Raw genomic sequence first — 23,863 nt, forward strand, 5'->3', positions numbered from 1 at the left:
ATGCCAAGTATCATTCCCAAGCACCTTGAATGGTATGGTGGGCAGGAGGCCAAATCAGGCCTCCTTAACTTTCTGATATTTCTCAAAGAAATCAAGCTTGAGATAACAATAATTATGAGCAAATCATTATAAATAACTGAAAGTTTACAATTAATATGTTGGCATATTTGAAAATTGGAGTTATTCTATTTTATACAGAGTTTTAGATGCCTACTTTTGGTGACAAGATGACTTTAAGTAGAAATGGCACAGCTGTTCTAAAACATATCAGGAAGTTTATGCTCTTTGTTTTTATTGTTCAAGACTTCAGTGAAATTGTACACAATTCTAGAAGAATCCTGGAATGTTGAAGGGGCTCTAGGGTTTTAACTCTTATTAATTTTTCTTTATGAGGGAGAACATGAGTGAGATTTAGATCTTTCCACTGCTAGAATATAAGAAAATAAACTAAAAATTTTAAATCAAACAAATGGCAGTACTGTGTATATATAGATATGCCAAATATAAAGAAGTGGAATAATTTTCCAAATGACAGAAGTTTGAAGAACAATGCATTAGGCAGAACCAAAGTGGAGTTTCAAGCCATCACAAGGAAAGAGGAAGGGAGACTGATTCATAGTTGAAGGTCCTGGTCTTAGTAAAGTGACTATCATTCTATTTACTCAGAAAACTTAAAAATGCATCTGACCCTTTACACAAAATAAGGAAAAGGAAAATTAAAAAGGACACTTACTTATGGAGACTTGTCCTTCAAAGGCATTCGTCAAGTTTGTGACTGAAGCACAATCTTCTCCAACTGGAGCTATGGAGTTAAAAAAGAAAAATAAAAGCATGAGAAATATAAATAATATGAGCAAAATCTACTCTATTTCTATGAGTTAGAATAAAACCTGTTAGAACCTGTTATATACAACGTTTTATCTGAAACATGGTTAAGTTTTAGAAGAAATTTTCAGATGTTTGTGATACATTTTGCATTTTTATTTAGATTCATACACTTCTGGAAATTTACTTCTTCCCAGTCCTGGTCATTTATTTATTAGCATATACATAATTTCTATATCAAACTCTGTCGAAGTCTGGGTTACAATGATAAAGACAGACATAATCATTCTCTAATGAAGCACACATTATAAATTAGTTTTGAATTTATTACAAGTTAATATAAAAACATTGAAAAATATCTTTTTTTTTTATTAGTGAAACACCATGAGGTACAGTTGTAGATTTACAATTTTTTGTGCTTGGGTTTCGATTATACAATGATCAGATACCCATCCCTCCACCAGTGCCCATTTTCCACCACCATGGATAATATCCCCCCATCCCCATCCCCCCATCCCCCCCTGCCTCTGTGGCAGGGCAATCCCCTGTGTTCTCTCTCTCCTTTTGGGTGTTGTGGTCTGCAAAAGAGGCATTGAGTGGCAAACATGTTCAGTCCATAGTCTACTTTCGACATGCATCTCCCCTCCTGGGAGGATCCTCCAAACACCCTTTATTTGGTGCTCCCTTCTCTATCTGAACTGCCCTTTCCTCTAGGATACCCGGCTGGCCTCTAAGTTATGGAGTAATGCTCCTGGTGCTGATCTCAGCTATTCTTGGGTATTAATCTCATATTTTGTTACTTTATATTCCCCAGATGAATGCAATCTTTCTATGTCTATCCCTCTCTTTCTGACTCATTTCGCTTAGCATGATACTTACATTGAAAAATATCTTAAGATAAATGCATGAGCTATGAGAAAAATCACAAAAAATCTCAATATTCTACAGAAATAATAAAAAACAATAAATATAGATATGCCACCCATTTATCAACATAAATTGCATAGATTTCTGAAGATTAAAACAAAATACTTCAATTGATAAATATTGAAGAACAAATTAATCCTTTTTTACTAATGTATTAATTATTCATCTAAATATTCACTCTAAGTGCCTACTCTATATTTTTTCTCAATTTGTAGTTTCTGAGGTTGCATACATTTGTTCTATTTGAATATTTCTTCCTGAAACTACTAACTTGATGCAACTCTGAGGTCTTCTTTTGTTTCTCATCTCTCTTCTGTCCCTCCTGCCCCCACCTCTCTTCTCCAGAAATAAGTGTTTGAAACCAATCCTTACGATTGCCTGAGCACGTACAGAAGTAACCTACACCTACAAAAGACACCTACTAGTTCTCCTCTGAGCCACATTTTGGAAAGAGCTCTGAAAAAAGAATCTAAAAAGCTTCAACCACATCCTTTGAGTCCTAAATGAAAACTGTAGAGTGTCCTAACAAATTATTATACTCTTGTCTAACAGGGTGATGTGGCCAGCAAATTTTCTGTTGAACTCTTAAAATCTCTGTATAATAGAAATGTATAATATATGTATAAATGTATAATAGAAAGTTGGACCCATCTGCGGATTATAGTCTCTATACTTTCTCTTTTATATTTGTGTATGTGTGTGTGTGAGTGAGTGAGAGAGAGAGAGACAGAGAGACAGAGAGAGAATGTATTTTTTTTTCTTTTTTGGGGTCACAACTGGCGATGCACAGGGGTTGTTACTCCTGACTTTGCACTCTGAAATTACTCCTGGAGATGCTCAGAGGACTATATGGGATGCTGGGGATTGAACCTGGGTCGGCTGCGTGCAAGGCAAACACCCTACCCGCTGTGCTATCGCTCCAATCCCGAAAATATGTGTCTTCACATAAAATTTCACTTTGTTAGGTTGATTTATTTAGAGTTATTTCTGGATAAAGAGAAAGGAAAAAATGTATGTATGTATGTATGTATGTATGGAGAGAGGCAACCAGATTTCTGTCAGAAAGAAAAGGTAAAAGGCAAAGGTAAAGGCCCTCCCGTTGATTGTCGATTTGCTCGAGCGGGCCCAGTAACGTCTCCATTGGAGACTTTGTTGTTACTGTGTCTGGCATATCGAATACTCTCGGTAGCTTGCTGGGCTCTCTGAGAGGGGCGGAGGAATCGAACTCGGGTCGGCCATGTTGGCCGCTTGTAAGGCGAACGCCCTACCCGCTGTGCTATCAGAAAGAAAACATGTCAAATATCCTGCCATAAATCACTGAATATTCTAATACTGGACAAAAATATAAGTGGGTATCAATTGCTTTCCAATTCAAAGAAGCATTTTATCCCACAGAAAAGGCAGGGGAGTACCCCTTATTTGCTAATTTCTTTGGCTTTATAGTAAAATTAACTGGCAGCTTCCTGAAAAATGCCTTTCCTACTAGTTAAGAGCATTTTTAAGGAAAAATAACAAGCACTGTCAGGGTGTCTTAAAAGATTTCTCAAAATTGAAACCAAAGCACAAAAAATTGTAAATCTACAACTTTAAAAAAAAATAAAATAAAATAAAGGGGAAAAAAAAAAGATTTCTCAAAAGAGATTCTTAGGGTAGAGAAGTAGCACAGGAGCTAAGTTAGGTGCTTCTCACGTGGCTCACCCAGTGTGAATCCCCAGCACCATATATGATCTCCTGAGTGACCAGGGATCATGCCAGAGCTCAGAACCAGGAATAGTCTCTCAGCACAATAATCAAAAAATAAAAATGAATAGTCTCTTCACTGAGGAAAGCCGTCTCCTTGATTAGTCATCCCTCATAGTCCAATCTAAATCCTCCTCTTCCTCATCCCCACACCCTTCACTATCACACATTTTACCCCTTTAACTTCTTCTCAGACTCCCCTTCACCCCCCTCTAATGGATCATTAATTTACCTGAGAGTTCATGGCATAGTTCCCAACCTCTACCCTGCCTCCCTCCGGCCCCTTCACCATTATAGGAATATGTAAATCTCACAAGATGAGCAGTGTCCTTATCTTGGTCATAAAATCTACATGTGATGGAGACAGAGAGGCACTTTTGTAAATACTGTTAATTATACGAAAAAGGAGAAAGAATCAAGGGAAGACTGTCCCAAGGGAAGACTTCATCCATCCAATTAGCACACCCATGACAATAATTCCTAAAGTGGCTGCCATGAAAGCAAGCCACGATGCATTTAGATAAATAAGCCTGCAAGCAGCATTAGAGAAATCACTAAAGACAGAAACAGATATATTAGTTCATGTACTTATTTTAAGAATGAACTTAACATACATGCCACATTACCGAATAAAAAAGGAGAAAAAGACAAATGTGTTCCTGTTCCTGCTTTTAAGAAACCCACATGTGACTGGGGTTAATGATAATATCTTTTTTAATATATTAAGTTTTTCCCGCTTAAAAATTTTTTTCATTTGAAAATTCAGTGTATCAACAACCCTTTTGTCTTGGGACCACCACCAAAAGTTGGCCTGACCTGTGAGATACTTCTGATGCTCAGGTCCAGAAGCAGACCTTGGGGTACAGCATCTTACAGCCAAGGATGAAATAAAGTATAAGCAACAGTAGTGCACCGGAAGTTTCAGGTGCTAGATTATAATAGAATGGGGCATCTTTTCAAAACAGGTTTTGTTTTTATTTTTTTTTATAGCACAGCAGGTAAGGCATTTGCCTTGCATGCGGTCGACTTGGCCGACCTAGGTTCGATTCCTCCACCCCTCTGGGAGAGCCCGGCAAGCTACCGAGAGTATCTTGCCTGTACAGCAAAGCCTGGCAAGCTATCCGTGATGTACTCAATATTCCAAACACAGTTAACAAGTGTCACAATGGAGACGTTCCTGGGCCCGCTCGAGCAAATCGATGAACAACAGGAGGACAGTGATGGTGACAGTGACAGTGACAGTGATTAGCACATTTGTTCAAATAGACCCTTTTCATGCTCTAATTCATCTTAACTTTTATAAAGAACATAAACTCTGGAAAGCCTTCTAAAACAGAGGGTGACCCAAATGTGCAGTATGCTCATGCTCCCATGTCTGAGAACACAACCTCATTAGCCAGCCTTCCATTCCATTTAATGAGCATCACATTGCTGGAAGAAACGGGTGGGTGAGGTTTTTCGAAATCCCAGGATTTGCTAGAAAGATTCTGAGGGACACTTCTGTCTCAGGAATCCTGGCCCTCCTTCAGCCAAGTAGCCAAAGAAAAATCAACTTTCAGACTGGCACATCACCTGTTCCCAGAAAGACCCCTTCATTCATTTTGAGTTTTCAATAAATAATTAGTGAAAGAATAAGTGAAGAAAATGAATATTATTTTCATTTTTTCACTCCAGTTTTTTTTGTGTGACACCTGGCAAGCTCAGGGGTTATTCCTGGTTCTGCATTCAGTAATTCCTCCTGGGAGTGCTCAGGGGACCATATGGGGAGCCAGAGATTGAACCCAGGTTGGTTGCATGCAAGGCAAACACTCTACCAGCTATATTATCTTTCCAGTCTAGAAAATTAATATAGATTATACTCCTAAATTTTGCCTTCAAAAAAAAGGACAAGCTTTTTGTGGAAAGCGACTTTTTTTTTGTTCAATTTTTTTAATTTGGGGGCTACATTTGGCAATGTTCAGGGATTACTCCTTGCTCTACACTTAGGATTCACTTCTGGCATACTTAAGGGTGGCCAGGATAGAACCCTGGTAAGCCAAGCTCAAAGAAAGTGTCTTACCCACTGTACTATATCTCTGGACCCTGAAAGCAAATTTTAAGAATGGATGAATTGAAGTCATTCTCTGTGTTACTACCACAGAGTCAGCAGGGTAGGTCTTATTAATGAATTAAAGTTGCAAAGCTTTTCAGGGCCTGTCTTATGTTCATTTGTAAACACAAGCCAAATACTTAACAATACTTTTGCTGAAAGAAAAGTATGAAGTAAGCACGAAGGAAATAACTGGTAAGATTGAGTTAGTTATATTCCCCATAGGCAGTTTATAGGTGGAAATCACCTGACTGGTTCCCAACCACTTACTTCTAGTTTTCAGATGAGGTTGAATTCAAAGATCTTTCCAGAAAGATCCTTTTCATGGAGCAGAAAGTGACCAAGATCTGTAGTTGTTTGAACACTCTTATCACCTAACTTGAGACCAGGACATTTATAAAATAGTATGGATTAATTAAGTATAAAGTGTGGGTCCTTTGACAATTATTCTGTTTCCTTTATTCATGTACTAATCAATTAATTTTGGTCTCATTGTTTCAGCAATATTGCTAACTACCAAGACAAGAAATACGGCGTTAGGTTCTCATTCACTCTACCTCACAATACTAAGCACAAATATCTAATCACTAAATATTCTTTTTAAAATTTAAATAAAAACAAACAGAACTTAAAAATTTCTTAATGCATATAACCCACAATGAGTAGATTTGGATAGAAAACAGAAAACACATTACTTTTAACTTCACTACCATCATACAGCTATTTTGGCAAGCAATATACCCCCAGATTTACTAAAAATTTTAAACTGAACTAACCTCCCAAAGGAAAGAAAAACTATTCAACTTGTCAAAAGTGGCTTCAATGCCAAGCAATAAAAACTGAGTGAGCTTCTGCCACTTGGGGTTCAATTTCTTAAGGTAAAGTGATACTAACTTGTAAAAAAAAAGTGAGACAATGTAGATGCACAGTAATATAATTTATTGCATTTACTAACTTAACATGATAAACTACAGACACTGCAGACAGCACCCTGTGACTCTTAAGGGCATACAATGTGATTCGTACTCTTAGTAACAATGTGACTAACTCCCTCCTCTGAAGTACACCCTTCCCAGAGTCTTCCTCTGACTCCTGACATAAAGATAAACTAGAGAGACCCCGTGTTGCTCTATGTCTATTTCTTATTTATTTATAGTCATTTACACTCTAATGTCATTAGAATGGGATTCTGATTTTGAGCATGGAAACAGGCTGCATTCTTTTTGCTTTAGTTGGATGGACACCCTTCCTTTTGGTCAGACTATTTTTACTCTTTACCCGTCTGCCATGGAGAAAAAAACACTGTGACTTCCTTTTCTTTGTTTCCTGTGTCACTCCATAGGTTTGGTGACTTACATATAATGAACCTTACTTACTACTAGCTTCACAGGTTCAATTTTAACTAACAGCTCTGGATACTTTCTCTTTCTCCTAAATTCTAGTTTTCCCAGCTGAATAACCACTCTGATCCCCAATGCTCAGGCAACAACAGTGGGTGGTGTAGCCTAAAGCTATTGATGTAATCTCATGTCTTTGATGTCCCTCCTGTAGTTTAAAAATCCATGCAGATTCTATACTCTGCTGCCATATATAATACCTGTGTTTGTCTCACACAAAAAAATTCTGCAACTCATCATATAATAATAGATGTGCTTGTCTCATACAGATAATGTCTTAAGTTACTTTCCAGCTAATGTAATCCCTTTTCCATCCTCAAGGAAACTGCCAAGAAGACATATTAAGTTTAATTTGTGGCTTGTCTTTCCCTTCACACAATCACAAACCTTTAGGAGGAATTAAAGGCTCAGTTTGAGAACTAAGACATTTGATTGTTGACTTTACAGAATTTGGCACTTATGTGTAGATACTCCGCAAAAGACCCTGAAAATTCCTGATGCGTAGAATTCTTTAACTTTGCAGGGGGCCTGAATGAGACTTGCAAACAAGAGTTTGAAAGCACTTAGATGAGAGAAGGATTGGCTGTCTAGCAGTGAAGCCTGCGTATTTTAATTTGGTTTTCTTATTCTTTAGTCTCTAGGCTCTCAATTTTTGGGTAAGGACAGTCAATGAAACCAAAGATCTTACCATCTAGCCTGTCAAGATCCTCTTCAGCCAAACATATAATTCATGCCTTTAAACCAAGTATTTGACTTTTACTCCAGTGTTATTGTTAGGCTCAAGTCCATCCAAAACCTTGCAATGACTTCCCATTACAGTCAGAATAAATCAAAACCTTTATTATGACCTCTAAGACTGCCTGAATATTCCCCACTAACCTCTCTGTTTTACCTCTTGGCATTCCCCAGTTTGATCACAAGACTTTAGCCCCCGTGGCTTTGCTGCTTTTCTCCAAACAGCCACATTATACTATCACATGCCTGGCTTGGCCCTAACTGTCCAAACTTCCCCTAGCCTGATCTTCAACTTACATTTTCTCTGACATGTGCTTCCTTTAAGACACTTTCCTTATAGCTTTTTCAGAAAAAGGTTTCCCCAGCATCCTTTAGCCTCTTACTCTGCGTTCTGTTTTCTTTATACACTCATCATGTGCATACATGGTATTTAATATTTATTTGTCTGATTGACCTCTCTAGCACAGAGTAGGGAAACTTCTTTTTGCCTTAGAGCTAGTCAATAAACACCTTCTAGGTGACTGAAAGTAACATGAATTCCTACTAAGATAGAACAGCTGCCAGAGGCGACTCCAAATGCAAACATTCCACCTAGAACCAACCTGAAGCATTGTAGCAATATGTGTCATACTGGGAGGTATTGGATGTGAGGATGTACACTCCTGTGTTGTTGGCAGCACAGATGGAGTTGGGGTGAATCCGGGGAATCACTACATGCCCTTGTATGAACCCGTACCTGTGGGGGGGAAAAAAACAGAGGTAAACTACCAGCGTGGAGGTGACAAGGACATCACAACAATCCCTCAAATGGCAATGCTCTCCATTCAATTTGCCCTAGAGATTCTGGAGGTTTCAATAACAGAGTGATCTCCAATTAAAATGACAGACTAGGCAATGGGACCCACAAGGCTTATAGAAGCAAAGAGATTTCCGTGAGAGCTATATAAAAATTTTTCCTTAAAAACTACATTCAGCAAAGAAAAAGTAGTCTCAAATAAAAAAATGTGGACTGCACTGTCAAATTGGTTGGAATAGAAAGAAATGTCTGGGTCACCAAGGAGAGAAGGGTGACCACTTTAAAGCACGAGCTCCACTCAGCATACATTCAGTTGCCTTCAAAGTTTCCAGAAACAACAAAATGTGATCAGATCCCAACAGAGAGAACAAGGTGGCTCTATACTCCTGTCCACCAATGTCTGAAGGGTTTCAGTGCCCAGGCCCTAGACTCTAGCTACAACTTTGTCTGCAAATTCCCATACTTTGGACTACACCTGGCTAGGGATATGGTTCAGCACCAAGGGACCAGACTTGCATATTTGAGACCTTGAATTCAATCTTTGGCACCACACATACACACAATCATTAGGGGTGGTGGGGTTATGGTTCAGCAGCAGAACATATGTTATGCATAGGTAAAATCTTGTATTCAATCCTTGGCATAGTTTAAACAAAAAAGGAAAAGAGAAAGGAAAGCAGAATTCATGAAAACATGCAGTCTTGTTACTATTTTATACATAGTGCATTTTGCCTCATGAGCATAACTTCATTGTCCCTCAAACTGGCCAACACTAAAATGAGAAGGGACAGTGATGCAGTGACTAGAGAGCAGTGTCACATTTGTTTCAAGACTTTTCCAAAAGCTGCATAGTTAGAGAAGTTAATTCCATACTCTGCCCCAACAAAGGTGCTTCTCAAGGCAGGTTAGAACTGGACACCCCTTCAGATGCAGTTGACAGCACCCCACCTCTTCCTTTAATATTGTGATGGCTACCTAATACTTCTCCCAAATACAGGATACCTCAAAAAAAATGATGAAAGCTGAGAAAATATCATTTGCACTGAAGGAAGTGTTAGCGGGGGAAAGTTGGAGAGAGAAAAGCTCAATTCATCAAGTTTCTGAAAATGCAGCCTGGCTCTAAAGCTCAGTAGATCCTGTTAATCTTTTCTACCAGAGGCATCAGAACATACTGCATCATCCTGCAAGACCCATGGAAATGGCTGGGAGTTTAACATTTCTAAGCACACAGAACTCATTATGTCTATGTTGCAACTCTAGCTTGCATGACTAATTCCTCATCTGAATAGAAAGACTGGTTTCCCCAAAGAAGCCCTTAGCTTGCTATGGGGGCAGTGCAATTAAATATTAATAAGTTTCTATATATCTGAGAATTGCCACTAATCAGGGTGGGGCAGATGGAAGAAAATAGCTAAGGGTTTATCCTCATCTATGAGGCTCTGCCATCTGTCCCATGACTGATCTTGATTTATAGTTACCTGAGTGAAATTAGGGAAATGAGTTCTGCAATTCCTAATACCTAGCTATAATGGAAAGCTAGAGTTTGTGACACTTTTTTTTTGGGGGGGGGAGAAGCTAACCTAGCAACCTAGCAGTGCTCAGGGATCCATCACTTCCAGACCAATTGGGGAACCAGGTGAGGTGCTGGAAATCAAATCCGGAACAGCAGCATGTAAGGCAAGCATCGTACCCACTGTGCTATTGTTCTGAACCGTCTTCCTCTTCTTAAAAATAATAATGTTCTATGCCCAAAGGCAATAGAAACAAACAGCACGAGAACTGGTCATCAGTAGGAAGCCAGGACAATCACGGAGGGGAAATGTGCCTGCCACAGAGGCAGGTTGGGGGACTGGAGAGAAACCGGGAACATTGGTGGAGGATAGTGAGTGGGCAGTGGTTAAGGGATTAGAGTTGGGAAAATATATGCCCAAAATTCAATCATAAATATCTTTGTAACTTTGTAATTCACAGTGAGTCAATAAAAAATATATTAATTAAAAAAAATAATGTTCGTCAGCAGACTTACTGCTCCTCCTTCCTCCATCTCACAAGACAATCTAGAATCTGCATTTCCTTTGTTAGTTATTCCTGTATTTCTGTTACTCGTGTCAGGTTGATCGGTTTTATGTGGTATGTGCATGATTTGAAGATAGTAAAATTTACATGTGTGTGTTGCACATGTAAGTTGTGTACAACTCAGAGGGGAGAAACCCATGCAGCACAAGCTTCCTTCTCTTTTTGACTCTCAGTTCTTCAGTGAACTTGGTGCCCAAAATCTTGTTCTGAGTTCATTAGAAGTACAAATCCTCACACAGGATCTGTGGCCCACGGCAAACTGAAAACCATCACCAAGACTTGGGGGTTTCATTCATAGAAAGGGGTCATATAATCAAACCATGGTGCAGTGTGAGGGTTAGGGGAGAAACTTGAGCTTGTAAAGGCTGAGCTCAGACTATGTGCCTGGCAATTAGCCAATGGAGTGATATGAACTTCCCTTGAATTTGAGATATGAGGATGTTTAGTATTTTGTAAGTAGTCTTGGTCTGCATTTCACAATCAAAATGCAGTATTCTATCTCCATTTTCTTAGGACTATAGCCTAGTCCAGGTCACGTTTAAACAATTAGCCCTGGAAATAGAATAAAGAGATCTAATAATGGCAGCCTATAGCAGGGGCTCAGCAGTCAGCAGAGCCCTCTCTCTCTCTCTCTCTCTCTCTCTCTCTCCCTCTCTCTCTCTCCAACTTTTATATTCTCCCAGCTCTGAACACACAAAAATGTCTACCAATGCATTTCCTGTGTTTTACAGCAGTGCTGCCGAATAGGACTTTCTGTGATTATAAAGTTTCCCAAACTGTTGGCCAGTCCAGATGTTACTAGCTGTCTATGGCTCATGGAACACTTGAAATGTACCCAGTGCCACTAAGGAATTAAATTTACCATTTTATCATGTAGGGCTGAAGCGATAGCACAGCGGTAGGGCATTTGCTTTGCGTGCAGCCAGCCCGGCCAAGCCAGGTTCGATTCCTCTGCCCCTTTCGGAGAGCCTGGCAAACTACCAAGAGTATTTCACCCCCACGGCAAAGCCTGGCAAGCTACCCTTGACGTATACAATATGCCAAACACAGTAACAACAAGTTCCAAAAATGGAGACGTTACTGGGCCCGCTCCAGCAAATTGATGAACAACGGGAGGACAGTGTTTGTTTGTGTTATCATGTGAATTTAGTGTAATTAGCCAGCCACATGAGACTACTAGACAGTAAAATTTTAGAGTAAAGGTTTTCCTTTACCCATTCAGTAATCTCTGCTAGGGATCATAATGGGACCAACTGACTTTGTAACAAAGAATAGGAGTAGATGTATAGAACTTATATTTCACGTTTTTTTTTTTTTTTGGAAAGAGTTTATCTACCCGACTTCAAAAGGCAGTATGTCTTATGTGCCTGTTTTGACGAGAAAAGAGAAGGGGAACCTGGTTTCCTCATGTCACTGCATTGCAAAAGCGCAGGCTGCAGTGGAAACTTTGCTGTTAGTTTTACCCAGAACTCGTCAGTGAAAACAAACCAAGCTAAACGCTGCACCGCAGCCCTCACCACTGCTCACTTTTAATGTGAACCACTTCACCACTTTCCATAGAGCAACTGGAACTTTAAAACAAAACAAACCAAGAACAAACCAAAACATCCATTGCCTGTTGTGATTAGTCTGAAACAGAAGGGACCAGGAAGGCATCATGGAGCACAGTGAGCCCTGCTAGAAGACTCCTGTGGGTCCCTCTTGTCTGCTTCTCCATCACATGTCAAAATATAACTTCTAGGGTCCTTTATTTACACTTGTAAACCAGGGAGACACAGAGCGAGGGGAGGTTTTTTTTTTTTTTCATTTTGTTTTGTTTTGCTTTAAAAAGAGTTGTTTGCAATGTCTGCTCTAAGCCATGTTTGCAGGGCCGAGATCCTACCGGGCACATACTTATTTTGCACACTGTTATTTGGTTTAGTCTTCTTGTGGTTCCGACAATGATATTGCGCACTCCTTCAAAGCTTGAAGAAAGCTGAGGACGCACTTTTGGCAAGAGGAGTCCAGCCTGTGACCCCTACTGACCTCCCCTGAGCAGCCCCTAGTGATTCCTAAAAGCGTCTTCAATTCCAGCCCATCCCACAGTTCCCAGACTGACCGGACCAAGGTAATGGGTGGGGTTGACCTTCCAGGCAATCATCTTTAGTTCCCAGACTGACCGGACCAAGGTAATGGGTGGACCCTCTCTAGCCAAAATCCCCGCCCCTGACCCCTCCGCCTGCCAGCAAGGAGACTTTCAGCCAGAAACCCCGCCTCCCGTTCCAGACAACAGATCCAGGCAGTGGCAAACGCCGGTCTCTTACCTGCAGGTCTCAAACCCGACTTTCAGGGCTTGCTCCATCTGGGCCATCGTGGGCAGGGTGCTGTTGAAAGCCGTGCAGAGGTCAGCAGCCTCGGTCCGCGAGATGCTGTAGCGCCCATTCTTCTCCACGTGGAATACGCCTGAATACCGGCAGGTGACGTTCAGTTCTGTGGAATAAAGCAGAAGATTTAAATTTTTTTTTGCATAAATCACCCCGGAAGAGTAAAAAGTGTGATTTGGATTCTCTCAAAAGAGCAAAACAGACTTCTCGGCTTGGCCAGAGCTATCCACCTCCACTCCAGCATTCCAGAGCCTCCCAAATCTGAGATAAGCCACTGAGAAGTAGCATCACTCTTCTTCACCTTCTCGGCATTGACTGAAACCACAACAAAGCTTTTCTTTTCTTTTAGCCTGTGATTTATTTCTTATATCTAAGGTAATAATAGTTTGTGGGAAACTCACAAAAACATTCATGAAGGAAAAACAAGTCTACCAGGGACTGGAGTGATAGTACAGCGGGTAGGGCGTTTGCTTTGCATGAGGCCCATCCAGGTTCGATTCCCAGCATCCCATATGGTCCCCAGAAAACGGAGCACGGCCAGGAGTAATTCCTGAGTAAGCCAGGAGTAACCCCTGTGTATCGGTGGGTGTGACCCCAAAAGCAAAAAAACAAAAAAAAATAACAACAACAAAAACAAGTCTACCTCTATGAGAATTAGAGCAAAATTCTGAAACTTTCTGATGCTTCTTTCTGTGCATGTACAAGCGCATGCATGTGTGTGTGTGTGTGTGTGTGTGTGTGTGTATGAATGAAATACATAGGTAAATAGCCTTGCATAGTTGAAATGGTTTAAATATACAGTTTAGGATGTGGGAATTTTTTCCCACAAGCACATGGCCAATCCCATGCCTACCTCCCTTATAATCTTGAATGATATCTAGCTGCATCCAGAACAAGTTTTCTTATCATAGCTGATAAGACCTAACTGATCTGGCCACAATCTCCCTCTCCAACCTGTAAGTCAGGCAGGAAGTCTACTGCAGGAACAAAGCTTTCACTAGTCTTTCTGACCATCATTCCTACTTTTTAACATTTATAGCTGCAATGTCCTGTCCTCAGATCTCCACATTTTTGTCTTTTGTCTCCACCTCACCTCACCAGAACAATCTTATCTACCCTCCAGAGTGTCTTTCAGTTCGGCCAGCTCTTTGTGTCCCATGGTAATTGCTGATTTATATGGGAATTTGATCACTATTCATTTTCCTGTCTCTGATTCAGCTCTAAGAAACCAAGTCTCCACCACAACCAAATATATATATATATATAGAAAACCCCTCTACTTATTTATGGTTATTTTTTTAACACCATAGCTCACAGAGATCAATGCTTGATGAATGAATTAATGATTCATTGAAATTCCCTGGAAAACATATTTATTATCGTGACAGAGCCTAGATCTGTTGTTTGCTCCCAAGAGCCCTTGGTACTCAAAAATGAAGCTTAACTGTAATCAACTGGTTAAAGAATAATTCCAAGAACATTTGCAGACACTAATCTGAAATCTCAATAAGAAGTTAAAAAATTATCTGGTTCTACCTGCTCTTGTGTGACAATCTAAAAAGACTTCAAAGCTCTTAGCTGAAGACTCATTATTCATCTGGGACTGCATCATCTTTGGTTTGCACTTGAGTTAAATTCCAGCACGTAGTCATTGATACTATCTTGGAGAAGTGGGAAGTTCTCCTCAATGCTTCCTTGAGCCTCAAAGGCAGTCTTTCAAGGGACATACCAACACTAACTCTGGGATCAGGGGCATGCAGTGACCAGTATGTTACCATGCAAGGCATCAGTCAATGAGGAGTCAGGGCTGGATTCAGACAGAACAGGCTTAACCCATACTGTATCTCTCCCTTAGGCAGATCTGCAGATAGTTAAGGAGATTCTGTTTCTTCGCAGTGAGAAAACTAAGGCAAGAAGAGGTGCATTATCAGAAGAAGTAGGAAATTTCTGTCCAGAGATTCTTGACTCCTTCCAAAATCTGTGGTATTTTGTTCTACTTTTCTTTCTTTTTTTCTTCTTCCTTCCTTCCTTCCTTCCTTCCTTCCTTCCTTCCTTCCTTCCTTCCTTCCTTTCCTTCCTTCTTTTTTCAAAAATATTTTTAGGCCGTGCCCAGGAGTGATCAAGGTTTACTCTTGGCTCTGCACTCAAGATCCTGGCAGGGCTTAGGGAGAAACCACATGAGGTGCTGTGGATCGAACTAGTGTCAGTCATGTGCAAGGCAAGTACCCTACCTGCTGAACTATTGCTCTGGCCCCTGTTCTATTATTTTTTTTCCAAGCTCACAGCAATGGGGGAGGGAGAACTAAATGCTGCAGTCTTCCGAGGATGTCAGCATCTCTGGGGTTCTGTGCTATATAATTTTTTATGAATCCCGAGAGGTGAGTTTGAAGTCTGCATGCCCTTATTTTTAGATCATTGTCAGGGAATCTTTTTCTGGCCAAGGGCCCCTTGGATATTTACAATACTATTTGCAGGTCAGACAATTTAGGCAAATGGGTCACTGGTGGCTGATGAGAAGCATCCCTGTTTGTCCGGTCAGGTACCAGGACCAGACCACATGATTTCACAGGCTTTATATGGCCCAGAGACTAGATGTTCCACACCCCTGTTCTAGATGAAGATACTAAAACTCAGAAAAATTAATCACTCTTCAAAGTCATCCAGCTATTAAATCACAGAAGAGAAATTCTATTTCATTCGATCTTACCCACCCCCATACTCCAAACCACATTTCCTTCGTGCCCAGCAATCATTTAATTACATTAGAGCAAGTCTTTCCTCTAAACAATATTGGAATAATGACAAAGATAGAGTTGGTATTATTGAACTGCAGGGCAACAAAAGCTTCCTTCTTTCCCAACAGGAAGTAGTTCCCACCCACTAGAAAACAGTTAATGACAAATGTCAAATGAGATGGTAAAAGAACTATTCAAAATCTGAGTGACTTTTGACTTGGAAAATAGTAAAGGAACAAGAAATGGAGATTTGAAAGGACATAAGACAATACTGAAGACTTCCTTTTGTGTGGGTTTGTATCATTAACATGTAGGTGCTTTTTACAAAATAATTAAAAGTAGATAAGAGGCAATAACCTGTTTGTATGCAGTTAATTTGCTTTGGGTCAGATGTGGTCCCACTTGAAACATTAACATTGACATAACTCTTGGTTGAAAAGGCCAAGACCAAGGGAACTGAGAAGAGAGATGCACAAGATCCTTTTGAAATGATATTTGAATTTTTTTTTAAAGGAATTGGATATTTTTCAAATAGTGCTCAGAAGACCAAGGGACTATTTCCAGCAATTCTCAGGCAATCAGATGGTCAGTTCAGTGCTAAGGCCTGATGATTTGGTCCTGCCTGGGCTCTGTGGTATGAGGATGATCTGGACCACACCCCAAACAGTGTTTGAGAGTCTCCAGGGCCACACAAGTGATACTCAGGCACCACCAGGATTGCATCCTACAAATGCTTGGGGGACCAAGTGATACTGGGGGATCAAACTGGGATGTGATATATGCAAACACCTGACTTAACCCCTATATAATCTCTCTGGTCCCTAAAAAAAAAGGATTTTTAATGCTTTTCAGCTTTAGCTTCTGATGGGCAATTTTTGCAAAGAGAGACTGTCACTCTAGATAGCTCTACTGGGGACTTTCCTTGCCAAGAATGCAAAAGAAACACAGAACCTCCTAGTGAACTTTTCAGAGGTGAGGCTGAGAAGGGAGACTTAAGCAGATGCCAGAAAAGATGAACTGCCTGTCAGTGCTTAGCCAGGTGGTTACTGTCACTCCCAGGTTAAAAATAAACTCTGAGGCATGGACTGTGGTTTGGAGCAGAATGGCAGTTTCTGTTTTATTAAAATGAATTCTTCTTTGCCACCTGGCACACAGAATATGCAAATGCAAAGGGAACCAATTCAGGCTAAGAGTTTTGTGTGCAGCAGAAACATAACTTAGCAGACAATACACACGAGTCCTGTGTGAAGTGTCTGCGTGTGTGTACACACAAACCTGTCTCATACAATTTTGTGTGCTGTGATTGGGTGGAGACAGCCTGAACCAGAATAACTGAATCATCATCCTTCCTAGACCAAGAAGCTTAACCATGGCCTGATATGGAGCCGATATCAGCAAAGAGTTCTCACATGAAAGAAGAAATTCTACCCAAGGTGAAAATCCTATATTTATTTTAATCTCAGAAAAAGTTTCAACTCCTATCCAAGTAGCATTTAGCCAACTAAGAATTGCAAAAATGGTGCCAAAATCTTCATTTCTCCTCAACTCTTCCCTTGAATACTCACACCATTACCTGTTGGGGTCCCTCTTATCTTAGGAGAGCCAATTCTTTGAGATTGTGTGTTTTGTTATTTTCTGTTGTTTTTTGTGGGCCACACCTAGACGTGCTCTAGGGCTTATTACTGGCACGGTACTCAAGTATCCCTCCTGGTATGCTTGGGGGGACCATATGGGGGTGCCACAGATGAAACTTAAGTTGGCCACATGCAAGGCAAGCACCTTACTTGCTGTACTATTACTCTATCCCTGACTGTGTGCTTCTTACATCCTAATACCTTGTGAAAACTTTTTATCAGTCTTCCTTAACACTTATGTAACCCCCATATATCAATAATAATATACTGTATATACATACATAGATACTGTGCATGTATATGTACATATATACATGTACAGTATATACATATACATGTATATGCATATATAGATACTGTACATGTATATGTACACATATTATACATACATATGCATACATGTGTGTATTTATATGCATATACATAGTTATACTGTAAGGTAAGGTAAAAGGTAAAGGCCCTCCCGTTGATCGTCGATTTGCTCGAGCGGGCCCAGTAACGTCTCCATTGGAGACTTTGTTGTTACTGTGTCTGGCATATCGAATACTCTCGGTAGCTTGCCGGGCTCTCCGAGAGGGGCGGAGGAATCGAACTCGGGTCGGCCATGTTGGCCGCTTGTAAGGCGAACGCCCTACCTGCTGTGCTATTGCTCCAGTTATACTGTATATATACATATATGTGTATACTTTCTAAGCATTTTATGAACACTAGCTCATTTTTATTTATTTATTTATTTATTTACTTTTGCTTTTTGGGTCACACCTGGCGATGCACAGGGGTTACTCCTGGTTCATGAACTCAGGAATTACTCCTGGCAGTGCTCAAGATGCTGGGAATTGAACCTGGGTTGGCTGATAGCACACCCTACCTTCTGTGCTATCGCTCCAGCCCCCATTTTATATTTTAAAAAATTCTACAAGGTAAGTAATTCACTGTTCCCACTCCCCACACCTAGAAATTGAGATCCCAGAGAGAGAAAGAAATAAATTCAGGATCTCAGAAATAGTGAATGGTAGAACTAGAATTCAAATCCACCCAATCTGGACACCAAGTCTGAGTGTCAACCACTAGACTACTCATCCTGAATTAAGTAACTTCTGGAGAATTTATAACCTCCACCACTTGTAGCCCAAGGTGCCCACTGAGTTAGAGTAAGGCTGAGGGATAAGTAATAATGGAACACAGATCACTAAATAGGGTTTCAGGGTCCATGGACATGGCCTTTGCCACACCATGAGAGAGACAGGACTCCCCAAACTTACCTCCCCCAACTCCAGACATCTGTGCTTAATTTCTGAGAAGCAGACCTCTGTGATTATGGTTAGCTGAGACTCAGGAGACTAACATTCAATGGCATACTACATCTTTCTAAAAAGCCTTCCTAACTGGAAATAAATCAAGAACATTTTCTGTTGAACCCTCTGGTCTCCATAAATTTCTTGTATTGTGTAATAAGTAAATGTTCCCTCTGGTGATGCTTGAGCTTCTGAGAGGAGACTCTCTGGAGGGAGAATGCCACCCAGATGGGAGACTGCAAGCCACTCTATAATTTTCAGGAACACAGAAGGGTCTTAGATCCCAGATCCCTGTATTCTTGCCCACCTAGCTGGGTGGGTCTACCAGGGACCTGACATGGAGAATAGGAAAGTGCTCCAAGAGCCCTGGATAAAGAAATTATGGTACTTATACATAATGGAATACTACTCAGTCTTAAGAAAATTTAAAGTCATGCAACTTGCTGCAATGTGGATGGGTCTGGAAAGATGTTGAGTGAAATCAGTCAGAGGAAGAGGAACATATTCAATGATCTTTCTCAAATGTGTGAAACCTCATAGGGGAATATCAAATACCCAACAGCAATACAAATAAAGAGTAGGAAAACTGGTCTTAAGTAGGGAGCTTGGCACTGGGGCAGGGGTGAGGGGAATAAATCAGGAAAGTAAACACTAAGACAATGGGGGAGGAAAAAAACACCTGCCACAGAGACAGGCTGGCAAGGTGGGATTGAAGGGAAACTGGGGATATTAGTGGAAGGTAATAGATACTGGCGAAGGAATTGGTGTTGGAACAACATATGCCTTTGACTCAATCATCAATATCTTTGTAATTTTGTAAGTCAGTGATTAAATCAAATTTTTAAAAGCGAGGATGTCCTTATTGTCTAACCTATTCTCAACGCACATGAAGCTTAATAAATCAGTTTAGTTCCAGTCCACCTAAAGGTGAGTTCAAATCCTAGCTCTGCAGCTTGTTCTAGGTCACACAACTGGTTAGCAACTTAACCTTACTGACACTCAGCCTTCTCCTGCATCAGATATTATCAACCTTTCAGAATTTTCAGGACTAGCAAACGAGATGAGGTATGGTAAATATTTGGTATAGTGCTTGACCTGAAATCAGAGCCAATTGGTAATGCGCACTATTAGGTGACATATAAATTTCACCTACTTTACTTCTCACACACACAAAAATAGTATGTGGCAGGTGCTGTCACCAATTTTAGTACCTATTTTAGAGACAAGGAAAGTGATACACAAGTTAAGTAATCTATTCAGAATCATCTAAGGACGAGAGCAATGTCCTAACCTCTGTGTAGGCTGCCACTGATGCAGGGCTCTAGGTCTTACTTGGATAAACTACAGCTCCATAACACCAGCAGTCTTACCTTCATTTCCCATTAATCATCAGACCACAGAAAATTCTTCTCCCTAGTAAAGTCAATCCAGTGAATTTTAAACCTTTGCCTAGGTTAGAAAGCCTGAAAAGAATATCTCATGGTTTCCTCCAATCATTTCTCAAGTGAAAGAAATTATAACACAATTTCAAGGAGAAGAGATCTGTGTAATTTTCACCCAACTTGCATCTCTATATCGTCACATGCTTTCATACAAGATGAGTAGGGGTGGGTGGGAGTGGGGGGTCACACAACTGGTGAGCAATGAAACCGGGGGGGGGGGCGGGGGGAGGACAGATTTTCAACCTGTAATCCACATGTTGATCTTTAGGGAGCTCATAAACTTTGAGCGATTGACTGAGTAAATATTCTCTTTCTCCTTAACAGGACCAGTACGCAGGATGGATGTAAAAAGACTTTTCTCTAGTCCATTTTCCACATTCTCTGAAGAACTACCAGCTGGGCTTTGTTGAAAATTCCCTATTGGAATGTTAAAAAAATCTTCAGTCCCCATAATTTGCTCCTCAGAACCTTCACTCTTTTCCCTCAAATCAAATGTTTCAAAGACCAGCTTTCAGTCATGTAACTGGCTTTTTCTCTCTGAACTGTGACGCTCTCATCTTGGCCATAAGCATTCCTATAGGGACATTTCTAAGGTCAGATCTGCTAGAGAAGTCAGGAGACACTGTGTCCCTGAGAAAAACTACCATAGAATGATTGACTATCATACTGTGCCCAGAAACTCTGAGCTCTCCAAAGCAAATTTTTCCAGATGTTTCAAAATGAATTAACTTTCTAACAGCCACCCAGATATGCCTGGTCCCTATATGTCACCTCCTTAAGGAGGAATAAGGCAGAATTATATGTTTCTACTGATTTGGGCTGGAGCGATAGCACAGCGGTAGGGCGTTTGCCTTGCACACAGCCAACATGGCCAACCCGAGTTCGATTCCTCCACCCTTCTTGGAGAGCCCGGCAAGCTACCGAGAGTATCTTGCCCGCACGGCAGAGCCTGGCAAGCTACCCATGACGTATTCGATATGCCAAACACAGTAACAATAAAGTCTCCAATGGAGACGTTACTGGGCCAGCTCAAGCAAATTGATGAACAACAGGAGGACTGTGACCATGACCATGACTGATTTGGTGCCAGGATAGATGATGTACCTGGGAAGCTGCTTATTTTTTGCATATGGGAATAAGGCCCGTTCCTGCTCAATGGCTTGTGTAATCTCCACAGCCGTGAAGACAACTAATTGTGAACAATCTAAATGGGCCATACAAGGCTTCCATTTATGCCTAAGAATTCTCTCAATAATTCTATGTGACACACACTTTAATTATCCCCATTTTAATGAAGGAGTCACCGATGCATTAAAAGCATAGGTTAGTAACCAATGGATCAGCTTTTAGATTGGACATTTGACTAGTCAGATTATATCCAGGAAAGATACAAGAGATTAAAAAAAATTCGGAGAGGAGGTCATCCAAAAATTTTCTTGACAATTATATCAATTCCACACCATAATATTAAGTGATAAGTCTATTCCCCAAGAGCCTGGCGGGAAAAATTTCACTCATGGGAACTGCGCCATTTCCCCCAGAAGATGACTGAGCATGGGTGTTCACTGTTTTTCTAAACAGTAGGCTGACTTCCTGTCTCTGATTCTACCTTTGCTTTTGATGAGCTCCTCAAAATTGAGAATCCAGCATTAACTATAGTCTGTGACCTCCTCTACCCTTTACAGCCTCTATATTCTATCTACTGTCAAGAAGGATGAATGAAGAGAGGCCGCCAGATCCATCTAGCTGGGGCATTGCTCTAGTATGGCTAAAACTATCTAGCTGGGGCATGGCTCTAGTATGAGAGCATCTAATTGAATCAAACTCCTGAGAGTCACTCACATGCATGCATCTGGGGTAGTGACCATCTAAAGCATTGGTGAATTGGTGAGTGCTTAACATTTTATACAGATATTTAATTTTATTTTATAGTTTTATATAAATATATGGGCTGGAGTGATATCACAGCAGGTTGGGCATTTGCCTTGCACATGGCCGAGCCGGGTTCGATTCCTTTGTCCCTCTCTGAGAGCCCAGCAAGCTACCGAGAGTATCCTGCCCGCATGGTGGAGCCTGACAAACTCCCCGTAGTGTATTCGATATGCCAAAAACAGTAACAACAAGTCTCACAATGGAGACGTTACTGATGCCCGCTCGAGCAAATCGATGAAGAATGGGAGGACAGTGCTCCAGTGCCATATAAATATATATGGTTTCATTTTACAGAAAAAGCTAGCATTCTATTTCTGTCTTTTGACTTTGTTAAGCATAAAGGCCCTCCCGTTGATCGTCGATTTGTTCGAGCGGGCCCAGTAACGTCTCCATTGGAGACTTTGTTGTTATTGTGTTTGGCATATCGAATACTCTCGGTAGCTTGCCGGGCTCTCCAAGAGGGGCGGAGGAATCAAACTCGGGTCAGCCATGTTGGCCGCTTGTAAGGCGAACGCCCTACCCGCTGTGCTATCGCTCCAGCCCTTGTTAAGCATATTGTCTGAAAAAATTTTATGCAACTCACAACCCCCCACTCAAGTTGTTCTGACTAGAAGTAGGAACAGAAAAGTCTACTTATTTTATTTTTTAAAAAGCATTCTTATTAACTGAATCATCTGTGTTTCAAGCCAGGAAGGACCACAGATAGCTTCTAACCCAGTGCTTTTTCAGCCCAAGAGAAAATAAAATCCAGAATCACTACCAAAGAAGATTCCCCAGAAATTTTGAGAAAGCAGTATCTCGGGGTCCTAATTCAGTCCTCTTGTTTCTGAATTGCCCTTTTAGAGGTGATATGAGCAAGTCATTTCCCAAGAAATCCCTATTATACTAACTTAACAAGATAGGAAGTTATTCTGTTCTTCATTGGATTGCTTGGTGTCTTCAAAACCCAGAAGTTTCCATCTGGGAGTCTTTCTAGCTATTATAGTCCCTGCTGCCACCCAGAAGACTGGCAGCCTTCCTGCTCCCCCCCCCACCCTCATCACTACCCCCATCCCCTGACACCCATGTGATGAGTGCCTGGTGAAAGGGTCTATTGTTCAGCATTCATTTCCGAATGAGGCCAAAATCACAGTCGGTGGCCCAATCGCCTTTGGCTGCTCACTGCAGACCATGAGTCTTGAGTGACTCAGTCTCTCCCGGAATTGGGAATTGCCCCAGAGGCGGGTGAGAGTTAATGAGCAGAGAAAACAGTCATACACTATCATACCCAGAGAATTTCCTTCCAAATGTGTTCTGTGTGGATTTCAACTGGACTATTCATCCCAAGGCAGTTAAAACAGAAATGCACCCCAACTTCTCAGCTCTTGGATAGGTCCCTGACCTCTAAGTCTGTGGACCACAGAGCATAGAGACTGTCATGGAAGCCAACATTGAACCAACAGGGACTATCACCTTCACTCGCTCAGAGAAGAATCCCAAGGATTTTCTCTGTTAAAACTCTGGGCCTTCAGTCATGGCCTTCAAATGATCAACCCAACAGAGCTCTTGTGTAGTTTTCACTTTCTAATGAGAGATTCCAACTCTGCTCCTAGTAGGGTTGGTAGAAATAGGACCCGGTTCCAATTCTGGGTCTCCAAGGAGTCTTTCCATCAGAGTGTATGTCCCGGAACTATCACCTCAGAAAACAATTCTGTTAGGTCAGTGGTCTTCAGTGAGAGAGTTCCAGGAAGAGAAACCACAGTGTATACCCCTGCATGTTGCCATGGAGATCAATCAGGAAGTGCTCTGCATGGTCTTTGTAATCTTTGCTTTCTTCTTCTTTGGACTGGATTGGTTTAACAGATTGACTAGCACAAACCCAGGATGTGGTAATTGAA

At 40.9% G+C, this 23,863-nt stretch overlaps 1 protein-coding gene across 1 annotated transcript in view; it reads right to left on the minus strand.

Annotated features, from left to right (window-relative positions):
• CD44 (CD44 molecule (Indian blood group)) overlaps nt 1-23,863 on the minus strand; it is a 94,172-nt gene that overhangs the window by 44,825 nt on the left and 25,484 nt on the right. Inside the window, exons 2-4 of the mRNA XM_056135462.1 lie at nt 12,889-13,054; nt 8,316-8,449; nt 734-802 (exon numbers count right to left, since the gene is read on the minus strand). Coding sequence (XP_055991437.1) covers nt 734-802; nt 8,316-8,449; nt 12,889-13,054 — 369 coding nt within the window. The remainder of the gene's footprint in view (nt 1-733; nt 803-8,315; nt 8,450-12,888; nt 13,055-23,863) is intronic.

This window comes from Sorex fumeus, unplaced genomic scaffold (assembly GCF_029834395.1).
Source record: "Sorex fumeus unplaced genomic scaffold, SorFum_2.1 ptg000007l, whole genome shotgun sequence".
NCBI classification, from domain to species: Eukaryota; Metazoa; Chordata; class Mammalia; order Eulipotyphla; family Soricidae; genus Sorex; species Sorex fumeus.